The sequence below is a fragment of the Schistocerca serialis genome, chromosome 2 (assembly GCF_023864345.2).
Source record: "Schistocerca serialis cubense isolate TAMUIC-IGC-003099 chromosome 2, iqSchSeri2.2, whole genome shotgun sequence".
NCBI lineage: Eukaryota > Metazoa > Arthropoda > Insecta > Orthoptera > Acrididae > Schistocerca > Schistocerca serialis.
Window position 1 is genome coordinate 900,383,259 of NC_064639.1, and position 17,651 is coordinate 900,400,909.

The 17,651-nt window shown below is 40.6% G+C and overlaps 1 protein-coding gene across 1 annotated transcript in view; it reads right to left on the reverse strand.

The window, feature by feature from the left end:
• Positions 1 to 377: 377 nt before the first annotated feature.
• LOC126458243 (esterase E4-like) overlaps positions 378 to 17,651 on the reverse strand; it is a 149,712-nt gene continuing 132,438 nt past the window's right edge. The window contains exon 10 of the mRNA XM_050095142.1: positions 378 to 678. Within this exon, the coding sequence (XP_049951099.1) occupies positions 468 to 678 (211 nt within the window). The 3' untranslated portion in view covers positions 378 to 467. The remainder of the gene's footprint in view (positions 679 to 17,651) is intronic.

The window sequence follows — 17,651 nt, forward strand, 5'->3', positions numbered from 1 at the left end:
TATGTAATAATCTACCTGACGTGCAATTCAATTTTATAATAGCATATGTATCTGATAATAGGTCATGTATTCACCTTAGATGATTTTGTCAGCCAAAGAATTTTTTTTTTAATTTTTTTTTTTTGGTCCTTCAAAACTACTAATGTATGACACTTTGGCATTTTTATGATGCTTATACTTCCAGATTTTGATTAATTTTATGTTTGAAACTCGTTTGTTATGCAAGCAACATTTGAGAGTGTGAAATGAACTATGGAATTAGTTGTACCTTAAATATGTGGCACACTGATGACAATTCATAAGAAAAATTGTTACTCTTTCTGTATATGAATTCTGTCATCTTAAATAACAATAGTTTTTAGTTTTTCTCAAGTTTATTTTTATTGAAAATGTTATGATATTTGCTGTTTACCAATCTTTGCATACACAAAACATTTCATAGTAATCTGTAATCACATTAGAGACCATTACTGTTCTCTATGATGGCCACGTCTTCGATTTCCCTTATGCCCACTAGTTGGTAGGGGAAACAGCCTGTCCCATAGTGACATACGGTCCTGATAATATAGCCCATTCTTCATTGTCAACTGCGATCCTATATCCAGATACACTTGTCTTGAAGGTGTCAAGCTTTGCCACTCCACGTTGACTAAATCATTTCTTTCAGATGTTGGATTGCTGAAACATACATATCACATATCATATAATCCATGGAGTTTCTTCAGAGTCAAAATACAATCAGACAAATGAACAAAAGCTGTCATGAAATTGGGTTTCAGAACCAGGAGCTTCATAATTTGACAGATGCCACAATGGAGATGCCTGTATTAACATGCAGTCATTTGCTTATACTAAAGTTGCTGGGATCATGACTGCAATTAACTGCAGGAATACATGTTCAATAACATTTTAATGCCTGCTTCTTGGTACATAAAAGTGGCAAAGGAAAGTTATTAATTGAGATGGGAGCTTCCATTTACTGTTTAATGATAATGTGGCTAATTATAAAAGTTAGTTTCATATGAGCTGTGATTTCTAATCTTGTTCTCAACAGATAAGTAAGATTCTCAGCCACCTGTGTAATAGCTCTCTGGAACAGGGCATTTTCCCTGATAGACTGAAATATGCTATTGTTATCCCTTTCCATAAAAAAGGGGATAGATCTGATGTCAACAATTACCATCCAATCTCCCTTCTAACAGCTGTATCCAAAATTTTTGAGAAAGTAATGTATTCAAGAGTAGCTTCACATATCTGTAAAAATAAAATACTAACAAAATGTCAGTTTGGTTTCCAGAAAGGTTTTTCAACTGAATAACCGAACACCACCCATTGGGGTTTTTTGTGATCTCTCAAAGGCTTTTGATTGTGTAAATCATGAAATTCTGCTAGACAAGCTCAAGTATTGTGGCGTGAGTGGGACAGTGCACAAACGGTTTAATTCGTACCTAACTGGAAGAGTGCAGAAAGTTAAAATAAGCAGTTCTCATAATATGCAAAGATCAGCACATTCCTCAATCTGGGGAACTATCAAGAATGGGGTTCCACAAGGGTCGGTCTTGGGTCCTTTGTTGTTCTTAATATATATTAATGACTTGCCATTCTATATTCATGAAGAGGCAAAGTTAGTTCTCTTTGCTGATGATACAAGTATAGTAATCACACCTGACAAACAAAAATTAACTGATGAAATTGTCAATAATGTCTTTCAGAAAATTACTAAGTGGTTCCTTGTAAATGGCCTCTCACTGAATTTTGATAAGACACAGTACATACAGTTCCGTACAGTAAATGGTATGACGCCATTAATAAATATAGACCTTAATTAGAAGCATATAGCTAAGGTAGAATATTCAAAATTTTTAGGTATGTCCATTGATGAGAGATTAAATTGGAAGAAACACATTGATGATCTGCTGAAACGTTTGAGTTCAGCTACTTATGCAATAAGGGTCATTGCAAATTTTGGTGATAAACATCTTAGTAAATTAGCTTACTAGGCCTATTTTCACTCATTGCTTGTATATGGCATCATATTTTGGGGTAATTCATCACTGAGGAATAAAGTATTTATTGCACAAAAGAATGTAATCAGAATAATAGCTGGAGTCCACCCAAGATCATCCTACAGACTTTTATTTAAGGATCTAGGGATATTCACGGTAGCTTCTCAGTATATATACTCTCTTATAAAATTTGTTATTAACAACCAAACTCAATTGAAAAGTAATAGCAATGTGCATAACTACAATACTAGGAGAAAGGATGATCTTCACTATTCAAGATTAAATCTAACTTTGGCACAGAAAGGGGTGAATTATACTGCCACTAAAGTCTTTGGTCACTTACCAAATAGTATAAAAAGTCTGACAGATAACCAACAAGTATTTAAGAAGAAATTAAAATAATTTCTGAATGACAACTCCTTCTACTCCATAGAGGAATTTTTAGATATAAATTAAGAAAAAAAAGAAAAAAAAACCAAACATAAAAATTATATATATATAAATTTAAAAAAATAAAAAATAAATAAAAAAATAAAAAAGTTGTTATATTAACTTAATTATGTTGTTAAATTAATTTAATTATGTCATGTATTGGAAAATTTGACTCGTTCCACATCATTCGAAATATCGTATTCATGGTCCATGGAACTAGTATTAATCTAATCTAATCTAACAATACAAAACACAAATTTAATTTTCATGCTGATACTTCCTTTTTGTTTTTGGTTAATATTTTTTTTTTTCTCATATGTTATTGTAACTGTACAAGTGTGTGTATGTGTGTGTGTGTGTGTGTGTGTGTGTGTGTGTGTGTGTGTGTGTGTGTGTGTGTTTGTACACACAGTCTGTATCTTTGAAGCAGGATTTGTCCAAAAGCTAGCAGAGTTTCCAGTCTTCTTTGTGTGCCTCTCAACAACTCAGGGCCTCCTCTACTATTTGGTGAGCCACTGCAATTAATTATTAATATTGTCTACAGTAATAGTTTTTGAAAGCTACTTCTTAATTTATATGTTGATTCATTCCACATACCTAAAGACTATGCTCCATTGTGGGATCTAAAAGAAAAAAGGTTGAATAAGAGAACAAATGAATGAGTGAGTGAATGAATGAATAAATAAATGAATGAATGAATGACGATAAAACAAGCATACAACAACTACCACCATCATATGTTAGAGAAAGATTTGGCAGAGAATGTGAGAAAATTCTGATCCTATGTGAAATCAATATGTGGGTCTAAGGCTTCCATTCAGTCCTTTGTTGACAAGTCTGGTGAGGCAGCTGAAGATAGCAAAACAAAAGCTGAAGTTTTAAATTTCACGTTCAAGAAATTGTTTGTGCAGGAGTATTGTACAAACATACCCATCTTTGACCATTGGCCAGACTCCCGTATGAACGACAGTAATAAGCACGCCTGGTGCAGAGAAACAGCTGAAAGATTTGTAAGCTAATAACTCACCTGGTCCAGATGGAATCCCAATTTGGTTTTACAAAGAGTACTCTACGGCATTGGCCTCTTACCTAGTTTGCATTTATTGCAAATCTCTCACCCAGCACATTGTCCCAAGTGACTGGAAAAATGGGCAAGTGACACCTGTTTATAAGAAGGGTAAATGAAAAGACCTGCCAAATTGCAGACCAATATCCCTATCTTCTGTTTACTGCAGAATCTTTGAACATATTTTCAGTTCAGATATAATAACTTTTCTTGAGACTGAGAAGCTTATGCCCATGAATCAGCCTGGTTTTAGAAAGCATCGCTCATACGAAGCTAAGCTTGCTCTTTGCTCACATGATTTACTGTGAACTATGAATGAAGGGCAACAGGCAGATTCCATATTTCAAGATTTCTGGAAAGCATTTGACATGGTGCCCCATTGCAGGCTGTTAATGAAGGTACAAGCATATGGAATACTTTCACAGATACATGAGTGGCTTGAAGACTTCTGATGTAATAGAATACAGTATGTTGTTGTCGATGGTGAGTGTTTATCAGAGACAAGTGTGTCATTAGGAGTTCCCAGGAAAGTGTGATAGGACCACTGTTGTTCTCTATATACATAAATGATTTGGCTAACAGGGTGGGCAGCAATCTGCTGTTGTTTGCTGGTGATGCGATGTTGTACAGTAAGATGTCGAAGTTGAGTGACTGTAGGAAGATACAAGACAATTTCCAATTGGTATGATGAATGGCAGCTAGCCCTGAAGGTAGAAAAATGTAAGGTAATGTAGTGAGTATGAAGAACAAACCTGTAACGTTTGGATACAGCATTAGTCGTGTACTGATTGACACAGTCAAGTTGTTTGAATATCTGCACGTACATTGCAAAGCGATATGGAATGGAATGAGAACATGAGGAATGTGGTAGGGAAGGCAAATGGTTGACTTTGGTTTATAGGGAGAATTTTAGGAAAGAGTGATTCACCTGTAAAGGAGACCTCATATGGGACACTAGTGCAACCTATTCCTGATTTCTGCTCGAGTGTCTGGGATCTGTACCAGGTTGGATTGAAGGAGGACACTGAAGCAATTCAGAGGCAGTTGGCTAGATTTATTACTGGTAGGTTTGAGTAACATGTAAGTGTTATGGAGATGCTTCAGGAACTCAAATGGGAATCCCTGGAGAGATGGTAATTTTTTTTTCGAGAAACACTATTGAGAAAGTTTAGAGAATCAGCACTTGTAGTTTACTGCTGAACAATTCTACTTCTACCAATATATACTGCATGTATGGACCACAGCTAAAGATATGAGAAATTTGAGCTCATGTGGAGGCATATAGACAGTCATTTTTGCCTCATTCTATTTGTGAGTGGAACAGGAAAGGAAGTAACTAGTGGTGGTACAGGGTACTCTCTGCCGTGCACTGTACAGTGGCTCATGTAGTATCTATGTAGACATAGATGATGATGGTGGTGGTGCTGAGTGTTGTTGGAGCAGGTCACACAATCAGGTCACACGAGACTCACAGAGGTACTAAAATCTGGTGTTGTTTGCATCTGATAAAAATAATTTGAAGGTAAAAACTTCCAACTGAGAGCCTCATTAAAAGACAACGGTCATAAAAAACAAAATATCTGTAGTGATACAACTGATAACAGTGAATAAGGTATACAACACACAAAAAACTAAAAAAAGTACAATAAGGAACTCAGTATTCTGCATACCAGGTCTCTTTTTCATTATACTTCTGTTCACATGTTCAATCATACTCTTCAAGGCACTGTGAAGTGTATATCAGAAGGTATCTCTAATTGTAAACAGTGGACAAAATAAAACTATCAGAAAATACTTCCAATAAGACTGATGCAGGATTGACCCTGTCAATAAACATGAAAGATGATGCTGTAAATGGCCACCACTGATCTCAAAGCAGTGCGGTGTTTGATTTATTAGACATTGAGATTTGCATAGCAGCTCTACTTGACAGATGGCAGCAATAGTGTTTTCGGTGTTCTGTTGTAATTCTTTTAGTATGTGAGGACTCAAGGTAAAAATGATATACATGTGCAGTACACATGTATGTGATGATTTTCTTCTGCAGCTCCAATATTCAAGATACAATATTTGAACTTCCCCAGGAAATTATATGATATCTAATGACAGATTCCAAGTAACTATGATATGTTATTTTCCATGTACCCAATTTACCAGAATTTGCTAGTAATTGCACTGCAAATGTAAACCTCTGTCCTATCCAAAGGCCTCACCTTCAGCCCCACTCCCATATTCAGCCAAACAGCCCTCGTCAAAGATTTACTGTCCTACACTCATACTCTCTGCTGGAAATATCACTTTGCCATGAAGAAAAATGATCCTAATCCTACTCCTAATGATCCAACTCCACAAGACACTATCCAAATTGAACCTTGCCTGGAACAGTTCCGTCCTCCGTCACAGCGGGACCCACCTCCTCTTCCTCAAAATCACCCTCTCCAAACCTTCCAGGAATTTCTGACTTCCAGCCTTGCTTCTCAATCCTTCTTAAAAAACCTTAATCCTACTCCCAACATCACCACTGCTGAAGCCCAAGCTATCCGTGATCTGAAGGCTGACCGATCCATCGTCATTCCTCCGGCGGACAAGGGTTCCATGACCGTGGTACTTGATCGTCGGAAGTATGTGGCTGAGGGACTGCGTCAGCTTTCACACAACACCACATACAAAGTTTGCCAAGGTAATCCCATTCCTGATGTCCAGGCAGAGCTTCAAGGAATCCTCAGAACCTTAGGCCCCTACAAAACCTTTCCCCTGACTCCATCAACCTCCTGACCCCACCGACACCCTGCACCCCTACCTTCTACCTTCTTCCTAAAATTCACAAACCCAATCATCCCGGACGCCCCATTGCAGCTGGTTACCAAGCCCGCATAGAACGTATCTCTGCCTACGTAGATCAACACCTTCAACCCATTACATGCAGTCTCCCATCCTTCATCAAAGACACCAACCACTTTCTCGAACGCCTGGAATCCTTACCCAATCTATAACCCACGGAAACCATCCTTGTAACCATTGATGCCACTTCCTTATACACAAATATTCCGCATGTCCAGGGCCTCGCTGCGATGGAGTGCTTCCTTTCACGCCGATCACCTGCCACCTTACCTAAAACCTCTTTCCTCATTACCTTAGCCAGTTTCATCCTGACCCACAACTTCTTCACTTTTGAAGGCCAGACATACCAACAATTAAAGGGAACAGCCATGGGTACCAGGATGGTCCCCTCGTATGCCAACCTATTCATGGGTCACTTAGAGGAAGCCTTCTTGGTTACCCAGGCCTGCCAACCCAAAGTTTGGTACAGATTTATTGATGACATTTTCATGATCTGGACTCACAGTAAAGAAGAACTCCAGAATTTCCTCTCCAACCTCAACTCCTTTGGTTCCATTAGATTCACCTGGTCCTACTCCAAATCCCATGCCACTTTCCTTGACGTTGACCTCCATCTGTCCAATGGCCAGCTTCACACGTCCGTCCACATCAAACCCACCAACAAGCAACAGTACCTCCATTATGACAGCTGCCACGCATTCCACATCAAACGGTCTCTTCCCTACAGCCTAGGTCTTCGTGGCAAACGAATCTGCGACAGTCCGGAATCCCTGAACCATTACACCCACAACCTGAAAACAACTTTCACATCCTGCAACTACCCTCCCAACCTGGTACAGAAGCAAATAACCAGAGCCACTTCCTCATCCCCTCAAACCCAAAACCTCCCACAGAAGAATCACAAAAGTGCCCCACTTGTGACAGGATACTTTCCTGGACTGGATCAGACTCTGAATGTGGTTCTGCAGCAGGGATACGACTTCCTCAAATCCTGCCCTGAAATGAGATCCATCCTTCATGAAATCCTCCCCACTCCACCAAGAGTGTCTTTCCGCCGTCCACCTAACCTTCGTAACCTCTTAGTTCATCCCTATGAAATCCCCAAACCACCTTCCTTACCCTCTGGCTCCTACCATTGTAACCGCCCCCGGTGTAAAACCTGTCCAATGCACCCTTCCACCACTTCCACCACCACCTACTCCAGTCCTGTAACCCGGAAGGTGTACACGATCAAAGGCAGAGCCACGTGTGAAAGCACCCACGTGATTTACCAACTGACCTGCCTACACTGTGAAGCTTTCTATGTGGGAATGACCAGCAACAAACTGTCCATTCGCATGAATGGACACAGGCAGACAGTGTTTGTTGGTAATGAGAATCACCCTGTGGCTAAACATGCCTTGGTGCACGGCCAGTACATCTTGGCACAGTGTTACACCGTCCGGGTTATCTGGATACTTCCCACTAACACCAACCTGTCAGAACTCCGGAGATGGGAACTTGCCCTTGAGTATATCCTCTCTTCTCGTTATCCGCCAGGCCTCAACCTCTGCTAATTTCAAGTTGCCGCTGCTCATACCTCACCTGTATTTCAACAACATCTTTGCTTCTTTACTTCCGCCTCGACTGACATCTCTGCCCAAACTCTTTGCCTTTACAAATGTCTGCTTGTGTCTGAGTATGTGCGGATAGATATGTGTGTGTGTGTGAGTGTATACCTGTCCTATTTTGCCCCTAAGGTAAGTCTTTCCGCTCCCGGGATTGGAATGACTCCTTACCCTCTCCCTTAAAACCCACATCCTTTCGTCTTTCCCTCTTTCCTGACGAAGCAACCATTGGTTGCGAAAGCTAGAATTTTGTGTGTATGTATGTGTCTGTTTGTGTTTCTATCGACCTGCCAGTGCTTTCGTATGGTAAGTCACATCATCTTTGTTTTTAAATAATTTTTTCCCGCGTGGAATGTTTCCCTATTACATTCAGATCATTAATTTGAACCCAACAATCACGTTTATTATTGTCACTGTTGCATTTCGAAATCTTTTCTGTCGTCTTATTTTCTCTGTCTGTGTTTTGCCAGTAGTTTCACTTTGTATTCACCTTCTACTTTTTAGCGTAATTTACTATACAATTTTATCCCGCTGATATATACTCGATAATACGTAATACGTAATAATACATAACCTAATTCCAAACCATAACCAAAAATTTTTTTTCCGCTTTCAACACTACCGCCGCTATAAAATCCACCGTTTCTAGTTCACAACCAGTTCCTTTCACCTATTAAACAACCATTTTGGCTAGTTCTAATAACTTTCGCTTTATTTCCATTTCCGTTTTTTCACACATCATTGATCATTTTTAGCCGCTTCCCACAGGTTTTAACGTCATTATTTCTTCGTCAGACAATTGTTAGCCTCATTCTCATAATCTGCCACCACAAAACCACTCCTTTTAATACATTTACACGTAGTTTTTTCGAAATTTTCCCGAATTTCTCCACCCTTTAACGTGTTTTGGCGGCAACACAACCACCTAACCTTTATGCACATCGTTGTCTACCAACCCAAGTTCACCACAGGATCAACACAACCAACACTTTTTCGCCTTTTTTCACACCAGATCTCCAGTTGCTTTCTAGTTCACCTTTATCTCTCCCCATATATATATATTTTTTCATTTTCATTTCAGCCTCATGTTACACTTTCCACCTTCTAATACCATGTCACTCTCACAACGACCCCATTAAGTTTTATTTACATTCCCTCCGCAAACATGCCTTCGCCCTAGCCAGATTACGTTCCCATATTTTATTTTCTCAGGCTTGTCTGACATTTGGCATTACCCCCAAAGGCCTCACACTTAAAGTTCCCATCTCTGGCTGCAACCCTTCTTTCCATCAGTCCCTATACCAGTTCCAAACTGAACAATCCATTGCCCTCACCCACCTAATCCTTCACCTACACATCAACTCAGCCAATGAACACACCCGTCAACTCCTATCCTTAATAAAAGTCCTCAGTCTTTCCTCTCCCGCATCCACGCCGGCTGTTCAAAGCATCCTCCTACAGGCCAACCGCAAATTAGAACAGCATGCCACCCTCCACCTCAAAAAAATTATCCAATCTCCTGGTTTCCCGCCTCCAGAAAGGCAACTCACTCACCCTTCACAAGCTTTCCAGCAAACCTCAACCGCCTCTCATTGCACACAAACCCAGCCTCTCCCATCTACTCAATCTCCCACTTCCAGCTCCACTCCCTCCAAAACCTCAAAATTCCAATCAACGCAATCTGGAAAAACAACACCCCAATTCAGTAGTTAACCTTTCCTCCAAACCTCTCTCCCAATTCGAAACCTCTGTCCTATCCAAAGGCCTCACCTTCAGCCCCACTCCCAGATTCAACCAAACAGCCCTCGTCAAAGATTTACTGTCCTACACTCGTACTCTCTGCTGGAAATATCACTTTGCCACGAAGAAAAATGATCCTAATCCTACTCCTAATGATCCAACTCCACAAGACACTATCCAAATTGAACCCTGCCTGGAACAGTTCCGTCCTCCGTCACAGCGGGACCCACCTCCTCTTCCTCAAAATCACCCTCTCCAAACCTTCCAGGAATTTCTGACTTCCAGCCTTGCTTCTCAATCCTTCTTAAAAAACCTTAATCCTACTCCCAACATCACCACTGCTGAAGCCCAAGCTATCCGTGATCTGAAGGCTAACCAATCCATCGTCATTCTTCCGGCGGACAAGGGTTCCACAACCGTGGTACTTGATCGTCGGGAGTATGTGGCTGAGGGACTGCGTCAGCTTTCAGACAACACCACATACAAAGTTTGCCAAGGTAATCCCATTCCTGATGTCCAGGCGGAGCTTCAAGGAATCCTCAGAACCATAGGCCCCCTACAAAACCTTTCCCCTGACTCCATCAACCTCCTGACCCCACCAACACCCCACACCTCTACCTTCTACCTTCTTCCTAAAATTCACAAACCCAATCATCCCGGCCGCCCCATTGCAGCTGGTTACCAAGCCCACACAGAACGTACCTCTGCCTACGTAGATCAACACCTTCAACCCATTACATGCAGTCTCCCATCCTTCATCAAAGACACCAACCACTTTCTCGAATGCCTGGAATCCTTACCCGATCTATAACCCCCGGAAACCATCCTTGTAACCATTGATGCCACTTCCTTATACACAAATATTCCGCATGTCCAGGGCCTCGCTGCGATGGAGTGCTTCCTTTCACGCCGATCACCTGCCACCTTACCTAAAACCTCTTTCCTCATTACCTTAGCCAGTTTCATCCTGACCCACAACTTCTTCACTTTTGAAGGCCAGACATACCAACAATGAAAGGGAACAGCCATGGGTACCAGGATGGCCCCCTCGTACGCCAACCTATTCATGGGTCGCTTAGAGGAAGCCTTCTTGGTTACCCAGGCCTGCCAACCCAAAGTTTGGTACAGATTTATTGATGACATCTTCATGATCTGGACTCACAGTAAAGAAGAACTCCGGAATTTCCTCTCCAACCTCAACTCCTTTGGTTCCATTAGATTCACCTGGTCCTACTCCAAATCCCATGCCACTTTCCTTGACGTTGACCTCCATCTGTCCAATGGCCAGCTTCACACGTCTGTCCACATCAAACCCACCAACAAGCAACAGTACCTCCATTATGACAGCTGCCACCCATTCCACATCAAACGGTCTCTTCCCTACAGCCTAGGTCTTCGTGGCAAACGAATCTGCGACAGTCCGGAATCCCTGAACCATTACACCAACAACCTGAAAACAGCTTTCACATCCCGCATTTACCCACCCGACCTGGTACAGAAACAAATAACAAGAGCCACTTCTTCATCCCATCAAACCCAGAACCTCCCACCGAAGAACCACAAAAGTGCCCCACTTGTGATAGGATACTTTCCGGGATTGGATCAGACTCTGAATGTGGTTCTCCAGCAGGGATACGGCTTCCTCAAATCCTGCCCTGAAATGAGATCCATCCTTCATGAAATCCTCCCCACTCCACCAAGAGTGTCTTTCCGCCGTCCACCTAACCTTCTTAACCTCTTAGTTCATCCCTATGAAATCCCCAAACCACCTTCCTTACCCTCTGGCTCCTACCCTTGTAACCGCCCCCGGTGTAAAACCTGTCCAATGCACCCTTTCACCACCACCTACTCCAGTCCTGTAACCCGGAAGGTGTACACGATCAAAGGCAGAGCCACGTGTGAAAGCACCCACGTGATTTACCAACTGACCTGCCTACACTGTGAAGCTTTCTATGTGGGAATGACCAGCATCAAACTGTCCATTCGCATGAATGGACACAGGCAGACAGTGTTTGTTGGTAATGAGGATCACCCTGTGGCTAAACATGCCTTGGTGCACGGCCTGCACATCTTGGCACAGTGTTACACCGTCCGGGTTATCTGGATACTTCCCACTAACACCAACCTGTCAGAACTCCGGAGATGGGAACTTGCCCTTGAGTATATCCTCTCTTCTCGTTATCCGCCAGGCCTCAACCTCCGCTAATTTCAAGTTGCCGCCGCTCTACCTCACCTGTCTTTCAACAACATCTTTGCCTCTTTACTTCCACCTCAACTGACATCTCTGCCCAAACTCTTTGCCTGTACAAATGTCTGCTTGTGTCTGTGTATGTGCGGATGGATATGTGTGTGTGTGTGTGAGTGTATACCTGTCCTATTTTGCCCCTAAGGTAAGTCTTTCCGCTTCCGGGATTGGAATGACTCCTACCCTCTCCCTTAAAACCCACATCCTTTCGTCTTTCCCTCTTTCCTGACGAAGCAACCATTGGTTGCGAAAGCTAGAATTTTGTGTGTATGTATGTGTCTGTTTGTGTTTCTATCGACCTGCCAGCGCTTTCGTATGGTAAGTCACATCATCTTTGTTTTTAGATATGAACTTCTTAGTTTATTTGATAGGAAGTGAAATATGTGTGTTCCAGCTTAAGTTCTTGCCCACATTTATTCTTAGGAATTTGATCATGTCAACTTCTTCCATAAGTTTATTGTAATGTTGTATTTTAACTTCCACAAATTTTGAAATGTACAATATGGGTTTTTGCAATGGTCATTTTCAACCCATTTAACTGGAACCAGTTTTCAAGGGTATACAGTGAGCTTGTGATGAAGCTTGGAACTTTTTCTGCAATGTCATCTCTAGTTAAAACAGAATGTGACAGCAACCTGGATTGGTGCACTGAAATCAAGATTTCCAACATTTTTTGTGACGGCAGTTCTCCTGGTCAGTAACCAGAGTCAGCTACATGTCAGTTTTATTTTGTCCCCCCTGTACAAGATATTGGGGGTTCCTTTCATTCCAGTCACATGAGGTGCAAGGAGAGGTTGACCGTGTGATACCTCTAGGTGTGCTGTAATTAGTCTAACCTTCTTTTCGTGGTCTGTGTGTTCAGGCATATGCCAGTTTAAAATTTTCAGAATTTCTGTGGTGTTCTCACTTGAATCAAACAAACCTGTCATGATTTCATGCCATCCTTCACTTTAAATTTTTCAGAATTTCTGTGGTATTCTCACATGAATCAAACAAACCTATGATGATTTCATGCCATCCTTCACTTTATATGTTCAGATCCATTGTTAGTCCTATTTAGTCCCACACACTTCAGCAAAATTTTAAAACTGTGTAAGCAGTCTTAGTCATAAACTGACTGTATTTTCCCAAATAAATTGAAGTTTACCACTTATTTTATCTCAAATTGAGACTATGTGTGTATTTCATATACCCAGACATTTTTACATCCAGATATTTGTATGAAGTGATAGTTTCCATTTGTTACTGACTGATATTGCAATAATATTCAATGTTCTTGGATTCTGTAAAGAGCTAATTTAGATTTGAACATTTGCACCATTTTGATATTTTATCAAGATCTGACAGGATATCTTTGTAGCTTTTGTTAGATAGTACTTCATTGTAGATAACTGCATCATCTGTATCAAGTCAAGGCTTCTATTAATATCATCCACAAGAGCATTAATATATGATTTGAACAGCAAATGTCTCGTCATGCATGATATTACTTCTACATTTGCTGATGATTCATTTGTTGACTTATTCCTTCATTCATTCATACACAATATGAATAGCAAGGGCCCAAGACCTTCATTGGGACATGCCTAGTTTTGTTTATACATCTGATGATGACTCATTCATTCATTCATACACACACACTGTGTCCTGTAAATTACATACTCTCTCTCTCTCTCTCTCTCTCTCTCTCTCTCTCTCTCTCTCTCTCTCTCTGTCTCTCTCTCTCTCTCTCTCTCGCTCTCGCTCTCGCTCTCTCTCTCTCAATGGTTAGCTGACAGAGGGAGGCAGGAGATGTTCAGAATAGGAAGGATAGGAATACAACATATGGCCACCAGCACTGGTGAATTCTTGCAGTGCACAGTGACGATAGTGTGGAGGGATGTATTGGGAGAGGGAGTCAAAACAGAGGAGTGGAAGATGGGGAGAAGAGGCTGTGGGTGTAAGATGAGTGAAAATTAAGGTCCTGAGATAGAGTGGAGATGGATGTAAGGCAGGGGACTAGTAAATCTTTTGAAAAGAAAATGCTGAGTGGCCCAGAAAGCTAAGCTCACCAGACAAAAAATTAATCACCCCTGTGGGCACGCACAGACTTCCTCTATGTGAGCATAGGGCAGTAGTGATCAGTGAGCCATTTATGTTTCAAGTGGACATTGTACATAAATGTGGATAAATGTATGGACAGAACACAGTGGAAAAATGGGTCATGGCCATGTCCATGGCCATGGCCATATGGTGTGTGAAATTTCTGGATTTGTTGGTGTGTTCAGGCTGACTGTTCAACATGTTTACAAATATAGTGGTATACCATATGTAGCCATGAACAAGATATCAGAACGGTGATCAGAAAAAAAATTGCTTCCTAACCCAACAGGAATTGCTGCAGGCAGTGAATGAACATCCATCCCCAACTGTGAGTGAGAGGACATTGTGTTGGGAACTGCACACAATGAAGATTTAAGAGTCGGTCACCTTGCAAGAGGCCATTGCTCCCACAGGCACATAAAGATTACAGTAGTAAAGTTCATTCAGCTGGTAGATTATGTGACTGATTTTCTGATCACCTTCCACCCTATTACATTTCTACTGGCCTGCAAAATCACCTGAGTTAAACACCATATAAAATATATTGGGCATGTTGGAACAGTGGGTAAAATGGCAACATCAGAATTCCCGCAATATGGCAGAATTGCACCATCAAACTCTCAGCAAGTGGCTTAACATGGATGTGGCATACCTGGATAGCATTGTGGACTCTCTTTCTAACTGAATCCAGGTGGCTATGAAGTCCGAAGGTGGAATTACTTGGTATTAAATGATGCTTGTAATGGTTTTTCCAGAGGTGACTGGCTTTTTGTCCAGTGAGCTTATGGAGAGGTCTCTCCTAGATATCACTAAGAAAAAAGATCAGAAAGGAAGTGAAGACTTAAGAGCAATAAGAAGACATCAGAATGTTGTGGAAAGGGTAAAGGCTCTAAAATGGAAATGGGCAAGACATATCACACAAAGAAATGATGGAAGGTGGACAACGGCAGTAGCAGAGTGGAGTTCCAGAGACAGGTGAAGACACAAGGCTGACCAACTGACTGCTGGGATAAAGAAAGTCACAAGCTTCGATTTCCAGTGGACAAGGCAATGAATCTTTGCTGAAGATTGTGTCATAAGAGGAGTATGTTGACTGTCATCCTAAAGTATGTCTATTGGTAGGAACTTTTCATGCATGACAACACTTGACATATTATGACACAGCATTAGATGAAGACTCATCCCATGGCTACCGGAAATGACTAGCCATTTGAATGTGGTATAGCAACAGAAATGTTATGCAAGTTTTCAGTTTAGTAAGCTTTGATATTGGAAAAATGTACTCATTGGCATAGCTCCATGTGTAACATGGCAAACATGAATATAGCAGTATGGTGTAGGAAGAAATTAAGTGCTCCAGGATGTGCAAGACTTATATGCATGAGAAATATAATACTTTTGCCCTTGCAAAAGACAAAAATGGGTGAAAGGTGTTCTCATGGGCACATAAAGCCTCACTCAATTTTTTTAAATTTTTGAGTACATTTCTCATGGAAAAACAGTGGTCTGGCTAAAAGTACTTTAAAAATGGATTGAAAATGGTCTTGAAAGCAGTAAAACATTTATTTCCAATGGTTACCAGTTTTGGTCAGAATATGAGCCTCTTCAGACCATTTATATATCGATGGTAGTCAGTGGCAGTGAATGGAGTAGGTGTTATGACTCCATGAAGGTCAGCAGCTGACTTTCAAGGAGTCATAATACCAGCTTTATTTACTGCCACCACCTACTATCATAGTATAATGGTCTGTTGACAGTCACATTCTTACTGAAATGAGTAACCACTGGAAGTAAATATTTTATTGCAGTCGAGAATGTTTTCAATCCATTTTTCTAAATCACTAAGTTTATTGTAGTGCTCATAAAATTTATTCATAACAACCACAGGGAATTAAAAGCCATGAAGTTTGTTTTCATACCAGTATTTAAGGAGTTTTGAAGTGAAGCATCTTCATAGATGTCATGAGATGTGTTCTAAATGAGCATACCCATGTCCAAGCTTTATTGTTTATGGAATACTTCTGTCTATCTTTTTTGTACAATATGGTAACATGAGGAGATTGGTGAAATGTCACACAGGTTTAGACACTGAACTCACATTCTGGAAGACCAGGGTTTAAATTCCTTCCCATTGATTTTAGCAGGTTTTCTGCATCTTCCCTATGCTTAAGGCAAATTATGGCACAGGTTCTTTGAAAAGTGCATGGCCAGTTTCCTTCCTCATCTGTCCATAATTTGAGATTGTGACAAACCTATGATGCCCTTTTCATCGATAGGACATTAATTCTGAATTTTCTTTCTATCCTTAGAACAGTGAGTGTGACTGGTGTAGTGTCAAGCCTGCTCTGGCAAAACCAGTGTATCCTCAAATACAATAATTTACAGCTGAGGAATATAGGCACATGGCCATAAACTACAGAATGGTGGCTCATTTTAGACTAAATTGTTTGTGAACTAAACTGCTGATGTAATTTATTGGTAGTAGTGGATTTGCTGGTGGAGCAAATGAACAACATCACAGTCAATGCCCAGAAATACTGTGTAACACATATGATCTTCAAAATCAGAATATTAAAAATGAGGAGATTAGAATATCATCTGCAAGAGTCATGTTTCTCAACAAAATTATGAAAAGTACTGATTGCTTCTCACCATCAAGATGATACATTGAGTTGCAGACAGGTACGGTACAATGAAAAGACTGTTACACATTGCGAGTTCAGCCAAAGCCTTCTTCAGAAAGGAAAGAAAATACACACACATTCACACAAGCTGGCACACCTCATGCACACTTGACCCCTACCTCCAGCTTGGCCAGAGATAGCTTTCATGTGCCTGAGATGTGCTTGCTTGTGTGTATGTGTTTGTATTTCCTTTCCTTTCTGAAGAAGGCTTTGGCCAAAAGCTCAATGTGCAACAGTCTCTTTGTTGTGCCTGTCTGCAACTATCTTAACACTGAGTAGCAATGTATCCTTTTCATAATATTATAGAGTCATGTTTCCCTTTTATAATGCATAACCCCGTGTCACTAGTATTGTTGATAAAGTGTTAGAAAATGGGACTGGGGACCATTAACATCCTGAATGCAGCACTGATTTGTTCAGCCCATGACTTCAGTACTTTCAGGCTACTGAACAACTTAAAGATGCAGGATTCTACTCCAGTGCAAACATAACGGATGGAGTTAGTGACTGGTTCAAGAGTCACAAGTATCTCTCATCTCTGGTGGAATTTACTGCCTATCTTGACAATAAGTTGCATTCTTTAATTCTAAATGATTTCTTAAATAAAAGAATGTTGGTCATAAGCTGCATGAAATATTGGTCTACATATCAGGTTGTTTGTGAGTAATTGGTTTTTCTGTCAATCTTTGGTACAATAACATACATATGAATGAAAGACACAAACAGTGAGGTTTCTGGGTTACAACTCCATAATCATTTTGCATTATTTTGTTTGTGATTTCTAATTTCCTGCTTGTATTTTATTTGATTGTATAATAGCACTGAGTATCTGATGAGCACTGAAGAAATAAAGTGTTGATAAATAATCAAAAAATAACTCTGTAGAAGCTATGTTTTAGTTGTCCAGCTGGATTAGCAACCATCTCTAGGAGAAATGGCTTGGGTGTT